Genomic DNA, 17,326 nt, shown 5'->3' with positions numbered 1-17,326 from the left:
GAATTCCAGTAGAGATAGATTGGGAGGTCAGTCCTACCGCTAGGAGCTTAACCAGGGACCACTGGACACAAGGCTCTCTTGTGGCTCAGGTAGCCACCCCGGGCTCTGCCATGGGAAGCTTTGTTCCCTGACTTGACTCTATAATGGGTAGAGAGTGAAAACGTCGCAAGTGTGCTCAAGGAAGGCTTTGAGGAAAAGCGCACGAGGACAGCCCTTGTGGACTCCAGGACCCTCAAGAGCTCCGTGAGAAAGTTGAAGAAAGAAGTTCTAGAGCTGCTTTGCAATCCCAAGAGTTGGGAGGCTCGGCTGTCTATACCCTGGGCTGTGTAGTGAGATCCTGCCATCAACCCAGTCAATCTGAATTCTGTAGTGTAGAAAAATGAAAAAGAATAGCACTTCCCAAATACAAAATGTAAAGTCGATCTGAGGCTTCAGTATAATCATAAAGGTGTTTAAGACTAGAAAAATATGAGCTGCTTATTTGCTCTCATTTTATGATAGAATAAGTAGCTTTTGATGTATTTTTAATATTTTAACCAACGTCAAAGGATCCCCTTTGGAAAGTCCGCCGGAGTCAGAAGCTGGACATGTCTGCGCGGCTGGAGCTGCAGTCTGCTCTGGAGGCTGAGATCCGGGCCAAGCAGCTTGTGCAGGAAGAGCTGAGGAAGGTCAAGGACACGAACCTCTCCTTTGAAAGGTACTTTGTCCTGTGGCCCGGGGCCCTGACCTGTCAGGCCTGGTAAGGGAGCGTGCAAAGGCAGAAGAGCTCAGAGGAGCAGCAAGGTCTGGCACTTAGTAGGTGCTTGGTGGGGGTTGGCTGGAAGAATGTACGAATGCGTCTGGCCTGTGGGGGAATGGATTAGCATTCTCTAGCATGTGACCGTGGCTCAGACCTATAACTAGCTACTCAGGAGAGTGAAATCGAAGGATCTAGGTCGGAACCCAGCCCAGCCCAGGCAGACAGGAGCTGGAGCTGTGGCACAAATAGTAGAGTGCTGGCTTTGAGTGAAAACACCAAGCAAGAGCACAGACCCTGAGTTAAATCCCCAGTACCAGCATACTACAAACACAAACACTGAAATAGTGGGGAGCTGAGTGTGGAGACACACTCCTGGAGCTTCAACTCTATAGATACAGAGGCAAGAAAACTCGGAGTTCAAGGTCAGCCTGGTCTTTATTTTTTGTATTACTGGCATGAATTATCTGTCTTTGGCTTGGTTTTTTAGTTGAACTGTCATGAATTCAATCCCATGTTTTCAAAATAGAAGACCTCAATAGAGTCAGATATCTCAAGTAATCTGTTAATCTGTTACCTTAATCTGGTGTGAGCCTCCAGCTTCCAGCCTACTTCTTGTTTGTTTGTTTTTGCCAGTCCTGGGGCTTGAACTCAGGGCCTGGGCACTGTTCCTGAGCAGCTCAAAGCTAGCACTCTACCACTTGAGCCACAGTTCCACTTGTGGCTTTTTTGGTATTTAATTGATGGTTAAAGTCTGAAGGATTTTCTTTCATGGTCCGACTTCAAACCCTGTTCCTCCGATCTCAGCCTCCTGAGTAGGTAGGATTACAGGCGTGAACCACTGGTACCTGGCGAGTCCTGACTTTTTTCTTCCATGCTTGCATATTACGATGATGTGGTTCATGACACACTTTCTGGAAAGCCCGGTGTGCCCTGAGCCCCCTGTCTACACCATGCCTTCTTCAGCACGTTTACACCCGTTCATCTTGCGTTTTAGTAAACTAAAGGATTCTGAAGCCAAAAACAGAGAATTAGTCGAAGAAATGGAAATTCTGAAGAAAAAGATGGAAGAAAAGTTCAGAGCAGACACTGGTAATTAAGGACTTGAATTATTGTGAATTATTGAGTAAGAGCCTTTTTGCGTGACTTTCTTTTCTGTTAGATAGGTAAAGCGCTTGGCTAATTTCAGAGTCCCCTGCGGCTGCGGACGTCTTCTGTCCAGCAGTGGAACTCAGTGTTTAACTTCCGTCTCTCCTGCAGGCCTCAAGCTTCCAGATTTCCAAGATTCCATCTTTGAGTATTTCAACACCGCACCTCTGGCACACGATCTGACGTTTAGAGTGAGTAATTAGTGGTTTTTTTTTTTAGCCATAAGAGTTTTCCTGGCCTGCCGGAGGGGCCACGGCAAGTAGCGAGTGCAGGTTTGGTGCTGTGCGGCCACCGTTTGCCGGGCTGTTCCGTGGGAAGCCAGGGACGCGCGTGGTGTTGGGATGTCAGTGCCTTCGGGGTGCGGAGTATTTGGTAACTGGAAAACGTGTCAGTGACAGCAGTCACGTTGGCGCTCGTGCCCCTCGGTGTCCTGCCCTCGGAGCGGGCAGGGTGGCTTGTCAGTGGCGGCCCGGACCTTGGCCCCGGCAGCCCCCGTGGGCAGGCGGTACCCGGGCCAGGCGCTGTCCTCCTCCCTGGCGGTGCGAGGCACGGCGCCCTCCGCCCGGGAGCCGGAAGGCTGACCGCCCGTTCTCAGCGGCCGCTTGGAGCAAGTCGGGAAGTGGTGCCGGTGGCTTCCTCGAGTCCCAGGGAGGGGCCGGCGCTGCCTTTTCAGCTTCACGTAGAAGGCCGTGGGCAGCAGGGGGCAGGGCACGTGCGCTACCGCAGCAGGCTCGCCCTCCCTCCCTGACACGCGTGTCCCGTTGGGAGAAAGGCAGTTCATGGCAGTGCTGAGCACACGTGTCCCTCCCTGCGTCCCCGCCACGTCCTGGGCGGCCCCAAGCCAGGCTTCTCCTGGATCAGATCTGCCAGGGGTTATCTGGGACAGCACCTCCTCCACGGCTCTGCAGGCTCCCCAGCTCCCCGCGGAGGCGGTGCTGCGGGTGAGGGGGTACCTGTGGCATCAAGCACGCTGAGGGAGAGCTGGGCGCTGCCCCTGCCCCCCTCTAGTTCAGCGGTGTCAGCCATTCTTGACCCACACCGCTCTGCCTTCGCTGCTCACAGTTACTGTCTTATCAGGTTGCGATCCTTGTGTTTGTCTTCAAATCCTCCGTATTGTTTCAAGAGACAATGCGAGAGCATGAGTTGCTCCGGCCCTTTGCGGAGCTCCCGCTCCCTGCAGCGCGGACCCCATCCGGGCCAGGAGGACTGATCGATCCCAAAGGCCCCGCGCTGGCCGCCGTTCAGCTCCGGGGCCCGCATTGTCCGGCAGCCTGGCTAGCAGCGGGGTGGCGAGTGCGCTGAGCCCTCACTGTGAAAGCAGGGGGGCCCCAGTGGGGCGGGAGGCCAGGCTACGAGGACTGCGGGGTCTCCTGCACTTCCTCCTGTTAGAGGGGGAGCTGGATGCAGCAGCAGCTCACGACCACTGTCTCCCCCCCCCAACTTCCTCTTCTGCGCCCTTCCTGCTAGTGCTTTGGGGGAAAGCGCCTGCAGACAGCACCCTAAAATTCCTCCCTTCACACCGTTTGATTGCTTAGCCAACTAGTGGGGTTCTGCTCGCCTGAAAGCACTCCGTTTCTCAGATCCTTGTTGGGGGGGACATTTTCCAGCGTTGCTAAGTCACCTGTTGACCATCTTGTCCTTGGTGAATCTGTTTAAACACTGCGGCTCAGTGGCGCTGCGGTCTCTTTCCTGCCAGCACGGGGCTCCTTACTCGTGCAGCCTGATGGAGCCCAGCTCTTGGGGGCTGGGACCTGACGTGGCCTGTGGGATTCTAGTGTGGAACCAGAGCAGGGTAGACAGGTGTCGGGGCCGGAGCCCAGCTCTGCCTCGTTGTGGTGTGTCAGCCGTCGGCGGGGAGGGGTGCAGGTGGCCCTGGGTCAGGTGGGAGGCTGTGGGGTGTCTTCAGAGCGCCAAGTCACGGCAGGGCCGCGAGCCCCGGGCCTAGCCCTCCCCCGGGGGTGTGGTGGCTGCCAGGGGCAGCTGAAGTGGCTTTGGCTGCCCGTTGCTGGTGCTCAGGAGTCTGAGGTCGGAGGATGGGGATGCGGATCGAAGCTAGCTTACGCAGGCACATCTCAGGGACCCTTAGCCCCAAACAGCCGACAAGAAGCGAGACGTGGAGGCGTGGCACAAGTAATAGAGCGCCAGCCTTGAGTGAAAAAGTCACGGGAAAGGGCAAGGCCCTGAGTTCAAGCCCCGGCTTCCGACTGAGGGTCGAAGGGGTTCACGTTTCCCAGTGTCTGCCTCGCGTGGCCAGAGGGCGAGGGTTCATGGCAGACGGTAACAGGCGACACTGTGCCTGCTGTGACAATAATGGCTTACCAGCCCCGCCCCCCCTTGTTCTCTGTCACACCCTTCCAGCACCCGGGGCCGAGGGCACAGGCACATGGTAGCTGAGAATGGCCTGGGGTCAGCACGGGACCGGGGCGCGGAATATGGTTGACCGCAGCCTTCAGGTACGGAATATTGTCCTTTTCCTCACACAGGGCCGCTCGGCTGGTGACCCGGAAGCACAAGCCTCGAAGCTGGAAGTGTCCTCTGCTTCCGTGGCTGCCAGCACAGAACAGCAGGAGGTGAGTGAGGCTGGTGCCCCGTGGGCGCCCGTGGGACACGCTGGCCCGCCCGCCCTGCCCCCCCCCCCCCCCCGTAGCCACACTGACCCCAGCTGGCATGCCCCCCCCCCCCCCAGATCCCCACCTCCTGTCCTCAGAATCCACCAGCACATCAGCCGGTGACGAGGCCGCGGCAGGCGTCCCCACAGTGTAGTCAGTTAAAAATGCGGGGTGTTGACGATTCCTGAAGTCTGGAGGGAGGCGAGCCCCAGGCGGGGCCTGACGGCTAAGAGCAGAGCTGGGGCTCACCTGTCCCGCTTGCCTCCCAGGACGTGGCTCGGGCCCCACAGAGGCCGCCCGCTCTGCCCCTGCCCAACACGCAGCCCCTCACCCTGTCTGGACCAAAGGTACGTGTCCGTTTCAAAGATCACTTTGCAGCGCCCAATTCCAGGTGCACGCCTGAGATCTGAGGACTGGGGTTTGAAACCGGCCGAGGGAGGAGGAAAGTCTGTGAGACTCATCTCCGGTTACCTCCCAAAAAGCTGCAAGTCAGCTGTAATGGTAGAGCCCTAGCCTTGAGCCCTGAGTTAAAGCTCTAGGACTGGCACCAAACAAACAAACAAGATAAGCTTTGTGTGAACAAGGTGTGGTGTTGAGTGTGCACACTGGGGCCTGTTCAGAATGGGGTGTGGCTGTGCTCGCCCAGAGCTGTGTGAGTGCAGCAGCCCTGTAACGTAAGCTGTCCATGCGCGGTCTCCGGCGGGCGTCCCTGTCTGTCTGGCCCTTTCCCGTGTTTATCACTAATTACCTGTCTGCTTGGCGGTGACCCTTTCCCCCAACACACACAGAATGACACAGGATGAGCAGCTAGACCCTTGTGCCTCCGTGTCTCCCGCCTGCGTTGTTTGCCAGCCTCTGGGGGGGGGGGGGGTCCTGGCTCTCTAGGCACTAATGCAGACAACGCTTTGCTGCTGTGTCCAGGCCCTGGGCTGTGCTCTGGGCAGTGCAGATTCAGCCTGCTGGAGCCAGGATGGACACAGGCGCGGATCTGGTCAGAGGAGCATGTGCTTTGGCTTTGGACTTGGGGTCTTGCTGAGCCAGGGGCCCGACTTGGGGTCTTGCTGAGCCAGGGGCCCCGAGGAGACCGTAGGTTGCCAACATCGGCTACTGAGACACAGCTCCAGCTCTGGGTGACACTGGAGCCTCCCTCTCCTCCCACCAAGGCCTTTGCACTCCGCGGTCTCCCTTGTCACCCTGCAGGGACTTCACAAACATTGTCTTTTTCTCCAGCCGGCCTCACCCCTCCCTCTCTACCGATCGGTCACACCTAAAGCCTCCCCTGGCTTTCGCGGTTACAAACTGGCCTGCACTGTGTGTTGGTCCCTTACCCAAGGCTGCTCCAGGTAGACTGGGCTCCCGGAGCCGGCGGGTGCTGGTGCCTGGGTGCCGAGTCTGCCCGGACAGGGCCCTGCTGACACTCGGTCCCGCGGTCCCCCAGCTGTGGGTGACGCGACTCACTGGCGGTAGGCAGCATGTGGCGACAGCCACTGCTCGGCCACCGCAGAGAAATGACACATTTCAAGATTCTGCCACAGTCCTTTATTAAGTTGATCACAAGCAGAAGCATCGCTTCTTGGTTCCTGGTCCAGATTGTGGGGGCGTGTGTGTGCGTGTGCGTGCGTGTGTGCGCGTGCGGTGTGTGTGCATGGTAGTCATGGGGCTTCAGTCCGGGCTTGTGCTCGCAGCCTTTCCAGTCATGGCTGGCGAGCCCTGCCTTTGGCCCAGCTTTTGTGCTGGTTGGTTGGCTGCCGCGTGCCGTGGACCTTGCGCCTTGGCCGGCCTCCGGCCTCCGGCCTCCGCCTGTGCGGAGCTGGGCGCACAGGCTGACGCGTCCTTCTTGCTCTCCGCAGCCCAGAGCTCACCAGTTCACCATCAAGTCCTTCTCCAGCCCCACGCAGTGCAGCCACTGCACCTCCCTGCTGGTGGGGCTCATCCGGCAGGGCTACGCCTGCGAGGGTGAGTGGTGCCCTGGGACTCACGGCTCTACCCGCAGGAGGCCTGCCCACCTCGGCACTGGGCGGGGCCCGGGCACTGGCCTTGAGCTTGAGCCACAGTGCCACTTCCGGCTTTCTCTGTGTATGTGGTGCTGAGGAATCGAACCCAGGGCCACATGGGTGCCGGGCAGGCACTCCACCGCTGAGCCCCATTCCCAGCCCTGTCACACGTGACCTGGTTGGCTCCTGGGACCGGCATACGTGTCCTGGTCTCCACAGCCCAGCCACCGCACAGGTGGTTGTGGGGCAGATTTGGAGACAGGCGTGTGTGGCTGAGGGCGTGCTCTGGATCACAGGAAGTGGGCCCTTAGGCGTGCCCTCCTCCTCTTTGTGAGGGCTGCGTGCGTGTCGAGGTGCAGCCCAGCAAGGGCCCTCTCCCATCCCTGGACGCCCAGGCTTTCCTCGTGGGCGTGGCGGCTGTGCTTGTGGGCAGCACGTTGTAAGCTGGCCTCTCTCTTGCAGTGTGTTCATTTGCCTGCCACGTGGCCTGCAAGGACAGTGCCCCCCAGGTGTGCCCCATCCCTCCGGAGCAGTCCAAGCGGCCCCTCGGCGTGGACGTGCAGAGAGGCATTGGCACAGCCTACAAAGGCTACGTCAAGGTAGGGGAGCGGGCAGCACTGCCCGCAGCCTGGAGGGGTCCTGTGGCGGTGTTGAGGTGGCTCTGGAGCGCGTCCTGGGGGTGATGCCCAGCTCCCCTGCTGCCTCGCACGGCCGGCAGCACCCAGAACCCGGGCCGCATTCCACCCGGGCGTCCCCTCTCCCCTGCCTCGTGGGCTTGGGATCCGACGCCGGCACTGGAGCGGGGGGCCCTCCTGTGCCTGTCCCACTGCCCGGCCGCCTCCCGGTGCCCCGCCTCTCCACGGCGTGCGCAGAACCCTCCCCTCCCCCAGCCTGGCCTCCCAAAGGGGAAGGCTGGTCCCGCCCACAGCTGGAGGTGGGCTGGGTGGGGTGGGGCTGGTCCCCCGCCCTGGAGACACTGCCACCGTGTGTGTGTGTGTGTGTGTGTGTGTGTGTGTGTGTGTGTGTGTGTGTGTGTGTGTCCATCCGTCCGCAGGTGCCCAAGCCCACAGGTGTGAAGAAGGGGTGGCAGCGGGCCTACGCCGTGGTGTGCGACTGCAAGCTCTTCCTGTACGACCTGCCCGAGGGCAAGGCCGCCCAGCCCGGAGTGGTCGCCAGTCAGGTCTTGGACCTCAGGTAGATTTTTTTTTTTTTTTCCCCCCCAGTCCTGGGCCTTGGACTCAGGGCCTGAGCACTGTCCCTGGCTTCTTTTTGCTCAAGGCTAGCACTCTGCCACTTGAGCCACAGCGCCACTTCTGGCCATTTTCTGTGTATGTGGTGCTGGGGAATGGAACCCAGGGCCTCATGTATACAAGGCAAGCACTCTTGCCACTAGGCCATATCCCCAGCCCTCAGGTAGATTTTTTTAAAAAACCTTATTGTCAAGGTGATGTACAGAGGGGTCGCAGTTCCCTGCGTAAGGTCGCGAGTGCATTCCTTGTCAAACTTGTTATCCCCTTCCTCGTTTTTCTCCCACCTTCTGTCCTCCCTCGGGTAGATTTTGTTCTGTGAGTTTTGCTTTACTTATGTAACCTGAGATAATGAGCGTGTAGATGAGCCCGGCCCAACCGAGCCATCGACGTTTACAGCTTCATCTCTTCATAAGTATTGTACTGGGCTGGGAAGGTGGCCTAGTGGTGGAGTGCTTGCCTAGCATGCATGAAGCCCTGGGTTCGAGTCCTCAGCACCATGGAAACAGGAAAAGCCGAAGTGGTGCTGTGGCTCAAGTGGTGGAGTGCCAGCCTTGAGCCTGAGTTCAGGCCCCAGGACCGGCAAAAAACTAAATAAGTATTGTACTGTTTTAGAAGTTAGTACTTAAATACGTCCTATAATGTTCTTGCTTTGAGTATCTCTGTGCAAAAGTTTTGGCAGAGAGGCATTGAACATAAAAATACATGCCCAACAATAAGACACAGTCACAGAAAGCCCCGGGAAACACGGCAGCCGGGGGGGGGGGTCTGTGCTTTTCCACAGAGCGCGCGCGCTCACCGTGACGGGCCCGCCGGCCACGCTGGCACCAGCTGCCCTTCCTGCCGCCCTCCACCTGCTGTCGGGGTCAGCGTGTCTGCCTGCCCCCAGGAGTTGAGGGACAGGCAGTCAGAGGGCATGCTGGGTCCGTGGCACACAAGGCGCGGCGGGCCTGCGCGCCTGGCCGGTGCTGCTCTGGCCCCTCGGGGACGTCCCCGAGCACGGGGCCCAGGGCCAGGGGCACCGGCCGGCCCCTCGCCACGCACGGGCGGGCCCGAGCCGGGGCACTGTCTGAGCCGGAAGTTGGTCTGCGCCAGGCACGGAACCCCGGGTTCTCGAGCACGTCTGCAGCACTGTCCTCGCGTGCTCTGCTCCTGCGCACACGTGGGCAGCGAGTGCCTGCCTGGCGGTGCCAAGGGAGGCGGGCGCAGTGCCCTCGGCCATCCCCGCCGTGGCCACAGCAGCTCAGGTGTCACGCGGGGCCGGGCGAGCCGAGGCTTGTTGCGGGAGGTCTGAGCGCGCGCTCTCTTGTCAGAGATGAAGAGTTTTCCGTGAGCTCCGTCCTGGCCTCAGACGTCATCCACGCCACTCGCCGAGACATTCCTTGCATATTCAGGGTAGGAGTTGCTCTGGTTCTTCCTTTAGTTTCCAGAGCCCGTTTTCCTAGTCGGGAGAGAAGCGCGCGGATTCAGTGGTTCCGAGCAGCTCCATGACAGCCACAGTGCCGGCAGAGGGGCGTCCGCTCTCGGCGCCTGCTCCAGCGGTGCTAGGCTTGGCCGGGCGCTCCCTAAGCCTCCTGCCTCCCCAGCCCCCCACCTTCACAGACGGGCGCTGCCTGCCTGGCTGGGAGGGCCCCTCCCCCTCCCCCTCCCCCTCCCCCCCACTTCACAGACAGAGGCCCCCTTCCTGGCTCGGAGGGCCCCTCCCGCAGGCCCTGGCCTCTTGCCAACCCCCGAGCCGTGGTGGTGGAGGGGCTTCCTGGCGGATCTCTCGTAAGCCGTCTGCTTTAGGAGCGCTCTGAGACCTCCTGACTGGGGGCCCCACGCAGGACCTAGTGCTGGGCGCTGTGGGGTTCTCAGGGTTGTGCGGCGCCTTCCACAGCCCCCCTGCCCACCCCTGGGAAGCCTGTTGCACACTAAGTCATCTCTTGGTACCAACCTTGAGCAAAAACGCCAGAGGAGAGCGTGAGGCCCTGAGTTCGAGCCCTAGCTGCAGCACATACACAGCACGAGCATCGGAGAAAGCAGTGTCAGATGGGCAGGGGTCCGGGGTCTGGAAGCAGATCGCGGGGAGGCCGGGCCGCGGCTGTGGTGACTGACCCTCTGCCGCTTCTCGTTTTCTCTCGTGAAGGTGACGGCCTCTCTCTTAGGTTCTCCCTGTAAGACCAGCTCGCTGCTCATCCTGACGGAGAATGAGAACGAGAAGAGGAAGTGGGTGGGGATTCTGGAGGGCCTGCAGGCCATCCTGCACAAGAACCGGCTCCGGAACCAGGTGGTGCACCTGCCGCAGGAGGCCTACGACAGCTCCCTGCCGCTCATCAAGGGCCTCCTGGCCGCCGCCATCGTGGGTACGTCCGCAGGGGCGCGTGCCACGCCGCCGGGAACCCGGCACGCGTCGCCACGGCCGTGCTGCCCGTCCCGAGGGCGTCCCAGGCGCCCAGCTGGCTCACAGCCCGTCCTTGTCGTCCCCAGATGGAGACAGAGTTGCTGTGGGCCTGGAAGAGGGACTGTACGTCATAGAGCTCGCTCGTGACGGTGAGTGGGGACAGCGAGCCCGGCCCTGCCTGCTGCCGCAGGTGAGCGAGCGTGGGGCTCAGTGACGGACGTCACCGGGGCGCCCGCAGACCGTCCACCGCGGAGCAGGTGTTCTGTGCACGCCCTTCCTGGTGCCTGGGCATGGCGGCTGCGTGGCGACGTGCCTGTGACCCCACGTGAGCCCCTCGTTAGGCCTGCAGGGCAGGGCAGGGTGGGGTTCTTGCAAGGGACGGCCCAGGCCCCCCCCCCCCACTGCAGCCCCAGGCACGGGCCCGAGGCCGGGACTGCCGAGGCCCGCACGTGAGGTGGGGGCCGGGAAGCTGAGGTCTTGGCTTCCTTGGAGGCCTGGGGCGTGGGGGAGGGGGGCCCGCAGGGGCTCGGTGAGGGACGTGAGGCGGCCCCGGCCTGCCGCGGGGGGGGGGGGGCTGCCTGTGGCAGGAGGAGAGCCCCGTCCCCCGCCTGGGCGGCCCGCGCCCCGCCGTCAGCCTCGTCCTCCTTGTCCAGTGATCGTCCGCGCCGCCGACTGTAAGAAGGTGCACCAGATCGAGCTCGCGCCCAAGGAGAAAATCGTCATCCTGCTGTGCGGCCGCAGCCGCCACGTGCACCTCTACCCCTGGGCCTGCCTGGACGGCGCCGAGGGCACCTTCGACATGAAGCTCCCCGAGACGAAGGGCTGCCAGCTCCTGACGACGGCCGCGCTGAGGAAGGGCGCGGCCACCTGCCTGCTGGTGGCCGTGAAGCGGCTGGTGCTGTGCTACGAGCTCCAGAGGACTAAGCCTTTCCATAGGAAGCTGAGCGAGCTGCAGGCTCCGGGGCACGTGCAGTGCATGGCCGTGTTCCAGGACAGGCTCTGTGTCGGCTACCCTTCTGGGTTCTCTCTGTTGAGCATCCAGGGGGACGGGCCGTCGCGCGACCTGGTAAATCCCACTGACCCCTCGCTCGCGTTCCTCTCGCAGCAGTCTTTCGATGCCCTTTGTGCTGTGGAGCTCCAAAGTGAGGAGTACCTGCTTTGCTTCAGCCACATGGGACTGTACGTGGACCCTCAAGGCCGGAGGTCACGCACGCAGGAGCTCATGTGGCCTGCGGCTCCCGTTGCCTGTAGTATGTATATGTTTTCTGTTGCTGCTCTACTTGGCAGTCGGCATGCGTTCTGTGTGCTTTGGTGTGTCTCCCGGTCACTTGCAGGACGACAGCAGCCGGTGCGCCGGTGCCTGGCGCGGGCGGACGCCGCCAGGAGAGCGGAGCCGGGGCCCTGGGCCTCGCCCTGCCCGCCACGGCTCCTCGTGCCCACCCTTGTGGCCCCGGGCACACCTGCTCCGCCACGGGGGCCCAGCGGCCACCGCCGCGCCCTGGACACACGGGGGCGCTGGAAGGAAGTTTTCCATCTGGGAAAGGCATTCCTGACAGCAGACCGACTTACCCCGCCGTGGGTGCGCGGTAGAGGCCCGTGGCCGGGGCCCGCGCCTCGTGTCTAGGTGGCGGCGCCACTGTGCGCCTGCAGGGTGGTTAGAGTGAGCGGCTGTGCGGAGCCAGGCTCATGTCTGCAGTCCTGGCTACTCGGGAAGCTGTGAGCTGAGGGTCGTGGTTCAAAGCCAGCCCCAGCAGCAACGTCTGTGAGACTCTTTATCTCCAGTTAACCACCAAAGGCCAGAAGTGGTGCTGTGGCTCAAGGAGTAGAGCGCTGGCCTTGAGCAAAAGAAGCTCAGGGACAGTGCCCAGGCCCTGAGTCCAAGGCCCACAACTGACCAAAAAAAAAAATCGTGACTGTGCAGATGGTGGCACTGAGAAAAGCTAGACCCCAGTTCTCACGGGGAGGGGTGAAGGTGGGTGGGTCAGGTCCCCCTGGTGTCTGTGCTGCCCACCGGCTCCCCACCATTTTCGAGGGCTTAGAACACCATGGACAGCCATCGGCGGCGAGGGTCGGGAGTGGCCCGTCTTCAGGCGTGCTGGGCTGCCTTTTGGGGGCCTTGCCCGGCGGGTGGTGTGCCCAGCGTTGTTGGGGCCACTCCCGCGCATGCCTTGAGGCAGAGTCGGGGTTCAGGGCCCACAGGAAGGGGACAGCCATTGCTCCGTGTCCCTTGTCCTGACGTCATCCCCCTCCCCTGCTCCCCCCCCCCCATTCTCCAGAGCTGCAGTTTCCTGCCCTGTTCCCAGTGGCCGAGGACGCGGCGCCCTGGGGGTCCTGACCGGGCTGCCTGCCTGGGCGCCTGGCCTTCCTGCCCTTGCTCTTTGTGGTCTTTCCCCTCTGCCCTGTGCACGACAGACGCCAGGGCAGCTCTGGAGCTGGCAAGGACCCGCAGTAACGTGGAAGCCGGTGCTGTCCCCAGGCGGGGCCCGGGCCCCGCGTGCCCTGCGGGGGGGCCGGCCAGGAATGCAGGCCCACACGCAGCGCCCCTAGGGTTCCTGGGTGGGGATTGGTCTTCCGAGTCCACTCGGGGCGGCCTTTGCCCGTGACACTCGAGCGGGGGCCGCCGGGGCTTGGTCCAGTTCTGCTTCGCACCTACAGGCTGGAGCCCACGTCCTTCCTCCAGGGAGCGCCCGCGCCCTGTGGTTGGGGTGTGCTTCCCTGTGGGTAGACGGGCATCAAGAGGCCCTGGGCCGTGCCGGGTGTGGCGGCAGGGCGGGGGCACGGGTGGCGGGGCGGGCCTGCGTGTCCCCGGCCTCGAGGGGCCGCGGGCGCCGGGGGAGCTCGCCGCGCTGAGCCCCCGTCCGCAGCCCGGGCCTGCGCGTGTGCGCAGCCAGCGCCCGCCGCCGCGCGGCCTCGCGAAGCCCCGCCCCGCTCTGGGCGCGCTGCGAGGGGGCCGGCCGCACCCGAGGGGGCCCGAGAGGCCTCCGGCCCGGAGGGAGCCCGGGCGCTTGGTGGGCCTGCTGGGGGAGGCCGTGCCAGGAGGGCATGGAGTCGGCACGAGAGGCGGTGCTGGGGGCGGGCACCCGGCCCCCCCTCACCGCCCGCCCCGCCCCCGCGCAGGCTGCAGCCCCTCCCACGTGACGGTGTACAGTGAGTACGGCGTGGACGTCTTCGACGTGTGCTCCATGGAGTGGGTGCAGACCATCGGCCTGCGCAGGGTAAGGAGGTGGGGTGCCCGGCGCCGCCCCGCCCCGCGCCCAGGGGCGCCCGCCCGCCCCGGCGCCCCCGCGCCCCGCGCCCCGCGCCCACGGCTCCTCTGGTTCCTGCAGATCCGGCCGCTCAACGCCGAGGGCAGCCTCAACCTGCTGGGCTGCGAGCCCGCCCGCCTCATCTACTTCCGGAGCCGGCCCCAGGGTGAGGGAGCGGACTGGGGGAGGGGCGGGGGGGGGAGGGTCCAGGCCCCTCATGCCCCTCTCCCCCGCCCTCCCTCCGCAGGCACAGTCCTCAACGTCCCCGACACCTCGGACGGCAGCAGGAAGCAGATGCTGCGCACACGGAGCAAAAGGCGCTTCGTGTTCAAGGTGCCCGAGGAGGAGCGGCTGCAGCAGCGGAGGTGAGGGCCGGGGAGGGGGGGCAGGGGGAGGGCAGGGCAGGGGAGGGGGGGAGGGCCGGGCCGGAGCCTCCCGCCTGAGCTGCGTCCCGTGCACAGAGAGATGCTCAGAGACCCGGAATTGAGATCCAAGATGATCTCCAACCCCACCAACTTCAACCACGTGGCGCACATGGGGCCGGGGGACGGGATGCAGGTGCTCATGGACTTGCCGCTGGTGCGTGCGGGGCCCCCGGGGGGGGGGATGGGGGAGGGCTGGCGGGGGGGGGGAGGGAGGGGGCGGCGCCCGTCCCCGTCCCCGGCTGGACCCGAGCGCGGGGCGCGGCCCCTTCCCCTGGGCGCTCGCGGGCGGCCCGGCCTCTGCAGGCCTCGGCTCTCCCCGCGGTTCCTCCAGGGGCGTCCTCGCCGCCCCGCCGGGGGCTGATCCGCCCGCCCCTCTCCCGTCAGAGCGCTGCGCCCCCGGCCCAGGAGGAGAGGCCCGGCCCCGGCGCCGCGCGGCCGCCCCCCGCCCGGAGCAAGCCCTACATCTCGTGGCCCTCCTCAGGTACTGGGGGGCGCCCCGGGAGCCCCCGCCCCCACCCCCCCCACCCCCGTCACCCTGAGCGCCCCCCGCCCTCGCCCCGCAGGCGCGCCCGAGCCCGGACTGCCGCTGCGCAGCGTCTCGGACCCCGACCAGGACTTCGACCGGGAGGTGCGGCTCGGCCCTGGGGGGGGCGGGGCGAGGGGGCGGGGGGAGGGCCACCTGCGGGGGGAGGGGACGGTGGCCAGGCGCGGCCTCGCCTCGTGGGAGGAGCCGCAGGGCTGGCGCCCGGTGGGGGCGGGGCGGCGCATGCGCCCCACTCCTGAGCCTTCCTGGGCCGGGCTGCGGCTCTCGGGGGGCGGCTTGCTTCTCGGGGGTCTCAGGCCTCCTGCAGGCTGGGGGAGCAGGGACTGTGGCGAAGCCTGCGAGCGGGTTTTCTTCTCTGGTTTGGGGTTGCATGGAGGTCGCTGGTCCCCTGGTGGGGACGACGCAGGATTGGACTGTGACTTGGTTCCCATCACCCTCGTGGAGAAACTTCCATCCCTCAGGCTCTGTGTGTTGCTGGGGCAGGACCAGGGGCTCACCCCTGGGCTGAGGACCCAGCACCAGGCCCACTTTGGGGGGGGGGCGGTGGGGCGTTGTCCATGGGGCCTGGGTGCTGTTCCTGAGCTCTTTGGCTCAAGGCCAGCGCCGGACCCCGTGAGCCACAGCCCCCCTCCAGTTCTTGGTGGTTCATTGGAGATTAGAGTCTCTTGGGGACCTTACTGCCCAGGCTGACTTTGAACCATGATCCCCACACCTCAGGCTCCTGAGTAGCTGGGATTTTACAGGTGTGCGCCTCCGGCCCCCGCTCTCCATGCCCGCTCCCTGGCTGGGTGGTTAGTGTCGTTCAGTAGGTCATCATTTCACATTCTTGGCAATGCTCTTTGACGTAAAAGTGTCTAATTTTGCTGAAACCCAACTTCTCTGGTTCCATTACTCATCCTTGAGGGCTGGCGCGGTGGCTCAAGTGATGAGCACTTACACAACACAAGACTTGGCGTTCAGAGCTGAAACCTTAGCACACCAAACACTGCACTGTTTTGTGGTTGTGCTTTTGAGGTGAGAACACAGGTTTACGCCTGTGTTTTCTTTCACCCGCGAGTTGTAAGCTTTTGGCTGTTGTGTGGATGTGTGCAGTGTGGAGCGGAGGATGGTGTCAGTCTCTGGATGTGATCTAGTTGTCCATCCTTCCTTCTGATGGCGGCGTTTGAATCAGGCAGAGCTTCATACCCGCTGGGCGGGCGGTCTGCCACCTCAGGCAGTTCTTTTTTAGCTTGGCTTTCCCGTGTGTTCCTGGGCTAGCCTGGACCACAAGCCTCCTGTCTGCACTTCCTCCATAGTTGGGATCACAAGGGTCATTCACAGCTGGCTTGTGGTTTTCGCTTGTCCTGTGGCTTGAACTCAAGGCACGGGTGTTGTCCTTGATCCTCTTTGCTCAAAGCTAACGCTTTACCACTTGAGGAGATAAGTGTCTCCGTGGACTTTGCTTTCTCCGGGCTGGCTTAGAACTCCATCTCAGCCTCCTGAGTAGCTAGGATTACAGGTGTGAGCCACCTCGTGTTTTTACCATACTGGAGTTTTGAACTCAGGGCCTTGTGCGTGCTAGGCTGATGCTCTGCTCCTTGAACCACGCCTCTGGTTGGCTAGTTTGTGTCGAGCTTCCTGTCCAAGCTGGCCTCAAGCTGTGACACTCCAGGTCGTAGCCTCTTGAGGCCCTGCTTGTATTTACAGGCCTGAGCCTCTGGTGCTCTCTGCTCCCCCCCAGCTTCTTTTTGATTGAGATGATCCCTTCCTCCCTCTGTTTCTCCCTTCCTGTGTCCCTGAGCGTAAGTCTGGCACTCTACCACTTGGGCTACGGCTTCCCTTCCAGTTTGGTTTTTTTGTAGTTTATTGGAGATGAGTCTCATGGACTCTTCCTGCTCAGGCTGGCTTTGAACTGCGATCCTCATATCTTAGTCTAAGATGACAGGCTTGAGTCACTGGTGCCCGGCACAGTGGAGGTGGTGTATTACTTTTTGTCCAAGGTGACCTTGAACTACAATCTTTCTTTTTTCTTGGTGCTGGTCTTGGCTTGAACTCACACCCTCAGTGCTATCCAGCTTTATTATATTTTATTTTATTTTTATTTTATTATTAACATATATTAATTAATATATATTAATATATAATATAATATTATATATATTATTTATATTTATTTTATTCTATTTTTCCCTTTACCACTTGAGCCACAGCTGCATGTATGGCTACTTGGAATTTACTGGAGATAAGAGTCTCACAGACCTTCCTGCCTGAGCTGGCGTCAAACCCTGATCCTCACGTCTCAGGCTCCTGAGTAGTTAGGATCCCAGGCGTGAGCCGCCAGTGGCCAGCCGAGTTCTCCATTCTTGGTCTGCATGTCAGTCCTTATATCAGTATCTTGTATTGGTTTGTAGTATCTTTTGAAGTAGTAAAGGTAGAACGTTTGTCCTTCAACTTTGTTTCTCATTGTTCTTTTCAACTACTGCATGAGCTGTTGACTCTCACAATGTAAAGACCATTTTTCTATTTCTTCAGAAGGCCTCTGGATTTTTGGTAGTAATTGGTTCTACTGAACCTGAACCCTATCTGGGAATAATGTCATCATCACAATATGAAGTCTTCCAACTTGCCAGTTCTTTTTATCTGTTTATTGTGTGTGCTGATATAGGGGCTTGAACTCAGAGCCTCAAGCTCTTGTTTATAGCCCATGCTCTACTGCTTGAGCCATACTTCTAGTTCTAGCTTTCTGCTGGTGTACTGGGTAGAAGAGTCTCAAGGATTTGTCTGGGGCTGGGAATACGGCCTAGTGGTAAAGCGCTCGCCTTGTATACATGAAGCCCTGGGTTCGATTCCTCAGCACTACATATATAGAAAACGGCCAGAAGTGGCGCTGTGGCTCAAGTGGCAGAGTGCTAGCCTTGAGCAAAAAGAAGCCAGGGACAGTGCTCAGGCCGTGAGTTCAAGACCACAGGACTGGGAAAAAATTTAAAAAAAAGGGTTTGTCTGTATGAGCTGGCT

At 61.6% G+C, this 17,326-nt stretch overlaps 2 protein-coding genes across 2 annotated transcripts in view; one reads left to right on the top strand and one right to left on the bottom strand.

Annotated features, from left to right (window-relative positions):
* The window catches only part of Cdc42bpb (CDC42 binding protein kinase beta), a 76,335-nt gene that overhangs the window by 48,240 nt on the left and 10,769 nt on the right, over positions 1-17,326 (top strand). Inside the window, 18 exon segments of the mRNA XM_048362400.1 lie at positions 549-697; positions 1,734-1,828; positions 1,997-2,076; positions 4,369-4,455; positions 4,764-4,841; positions 6,345-6,450; positions 6,951-7,087; positions 7,543-7,682; positions 9,049-9,130; positions 9,864-10,080; positions 10,205-10,267; positions 10,772-11,368; positions 13,236-13,333; positions 13,445-13,529; positions 13,611-13,728; positions 13,825-13,942; positions 14,173-14,269; positions 14,352-14,416. Of these exon segments, the coding sequence (XP_048218357.1) occupies positions 549-697; positions 1,734-1,828; positions 1,997-2,076; positions 4,369-4,455; positions 4,764-4,841; positions 6,345-6,450; positions 6,951-7,087; positions 7,543-7,682; positions 9,049-9,130; positions 9,864-10,080; positions 10,205-10,267; positions 10,772-11,368; positions 13,236-13,333; positions 13,445-13,529; positions 13,611-13,728; positions 13,825-13,942; positions 14,173-14,269; positions 14,352-14,416 (2,412 nt within the window).
* The window catches only part of Amn (amnion associated transmembrane protein), a 29,890-nt gene that overhangs the window by 2,331 nt on the left and 10,233 nt on the right, over positions 1-17,326 (bottom strand). The window contains exon 13 of the mRNA XM_048362422.1: positions 10,629-10,640. The gene's annotated coding sequence lies outside the window, so the exon portion shown is untranslated. The remainder of the gene's footprint in view (positions 1-10,628; positions 10,641-17,326) is intronic.

The sequence above is a fragment of the Perognathus longimembris genome, chromosome 14 (genome assembly GCF_023159225.1).
Source record: "Perognathus longimembris pacificus isolate PPM17 chromosome 14, ASM2315922v1, whole genome shotgun sequence".
Lineage (NCBI taxonomy): Eukaryota > Metazoa > Chordata > Mammalia > Rodentia > Heteromyidae > Perognathus > Perognathus longimembris.
Note: the sequence above shows the minus strand (reverse complement) of the source record. Positions and strands in the feature narration are given on the sequence as shown.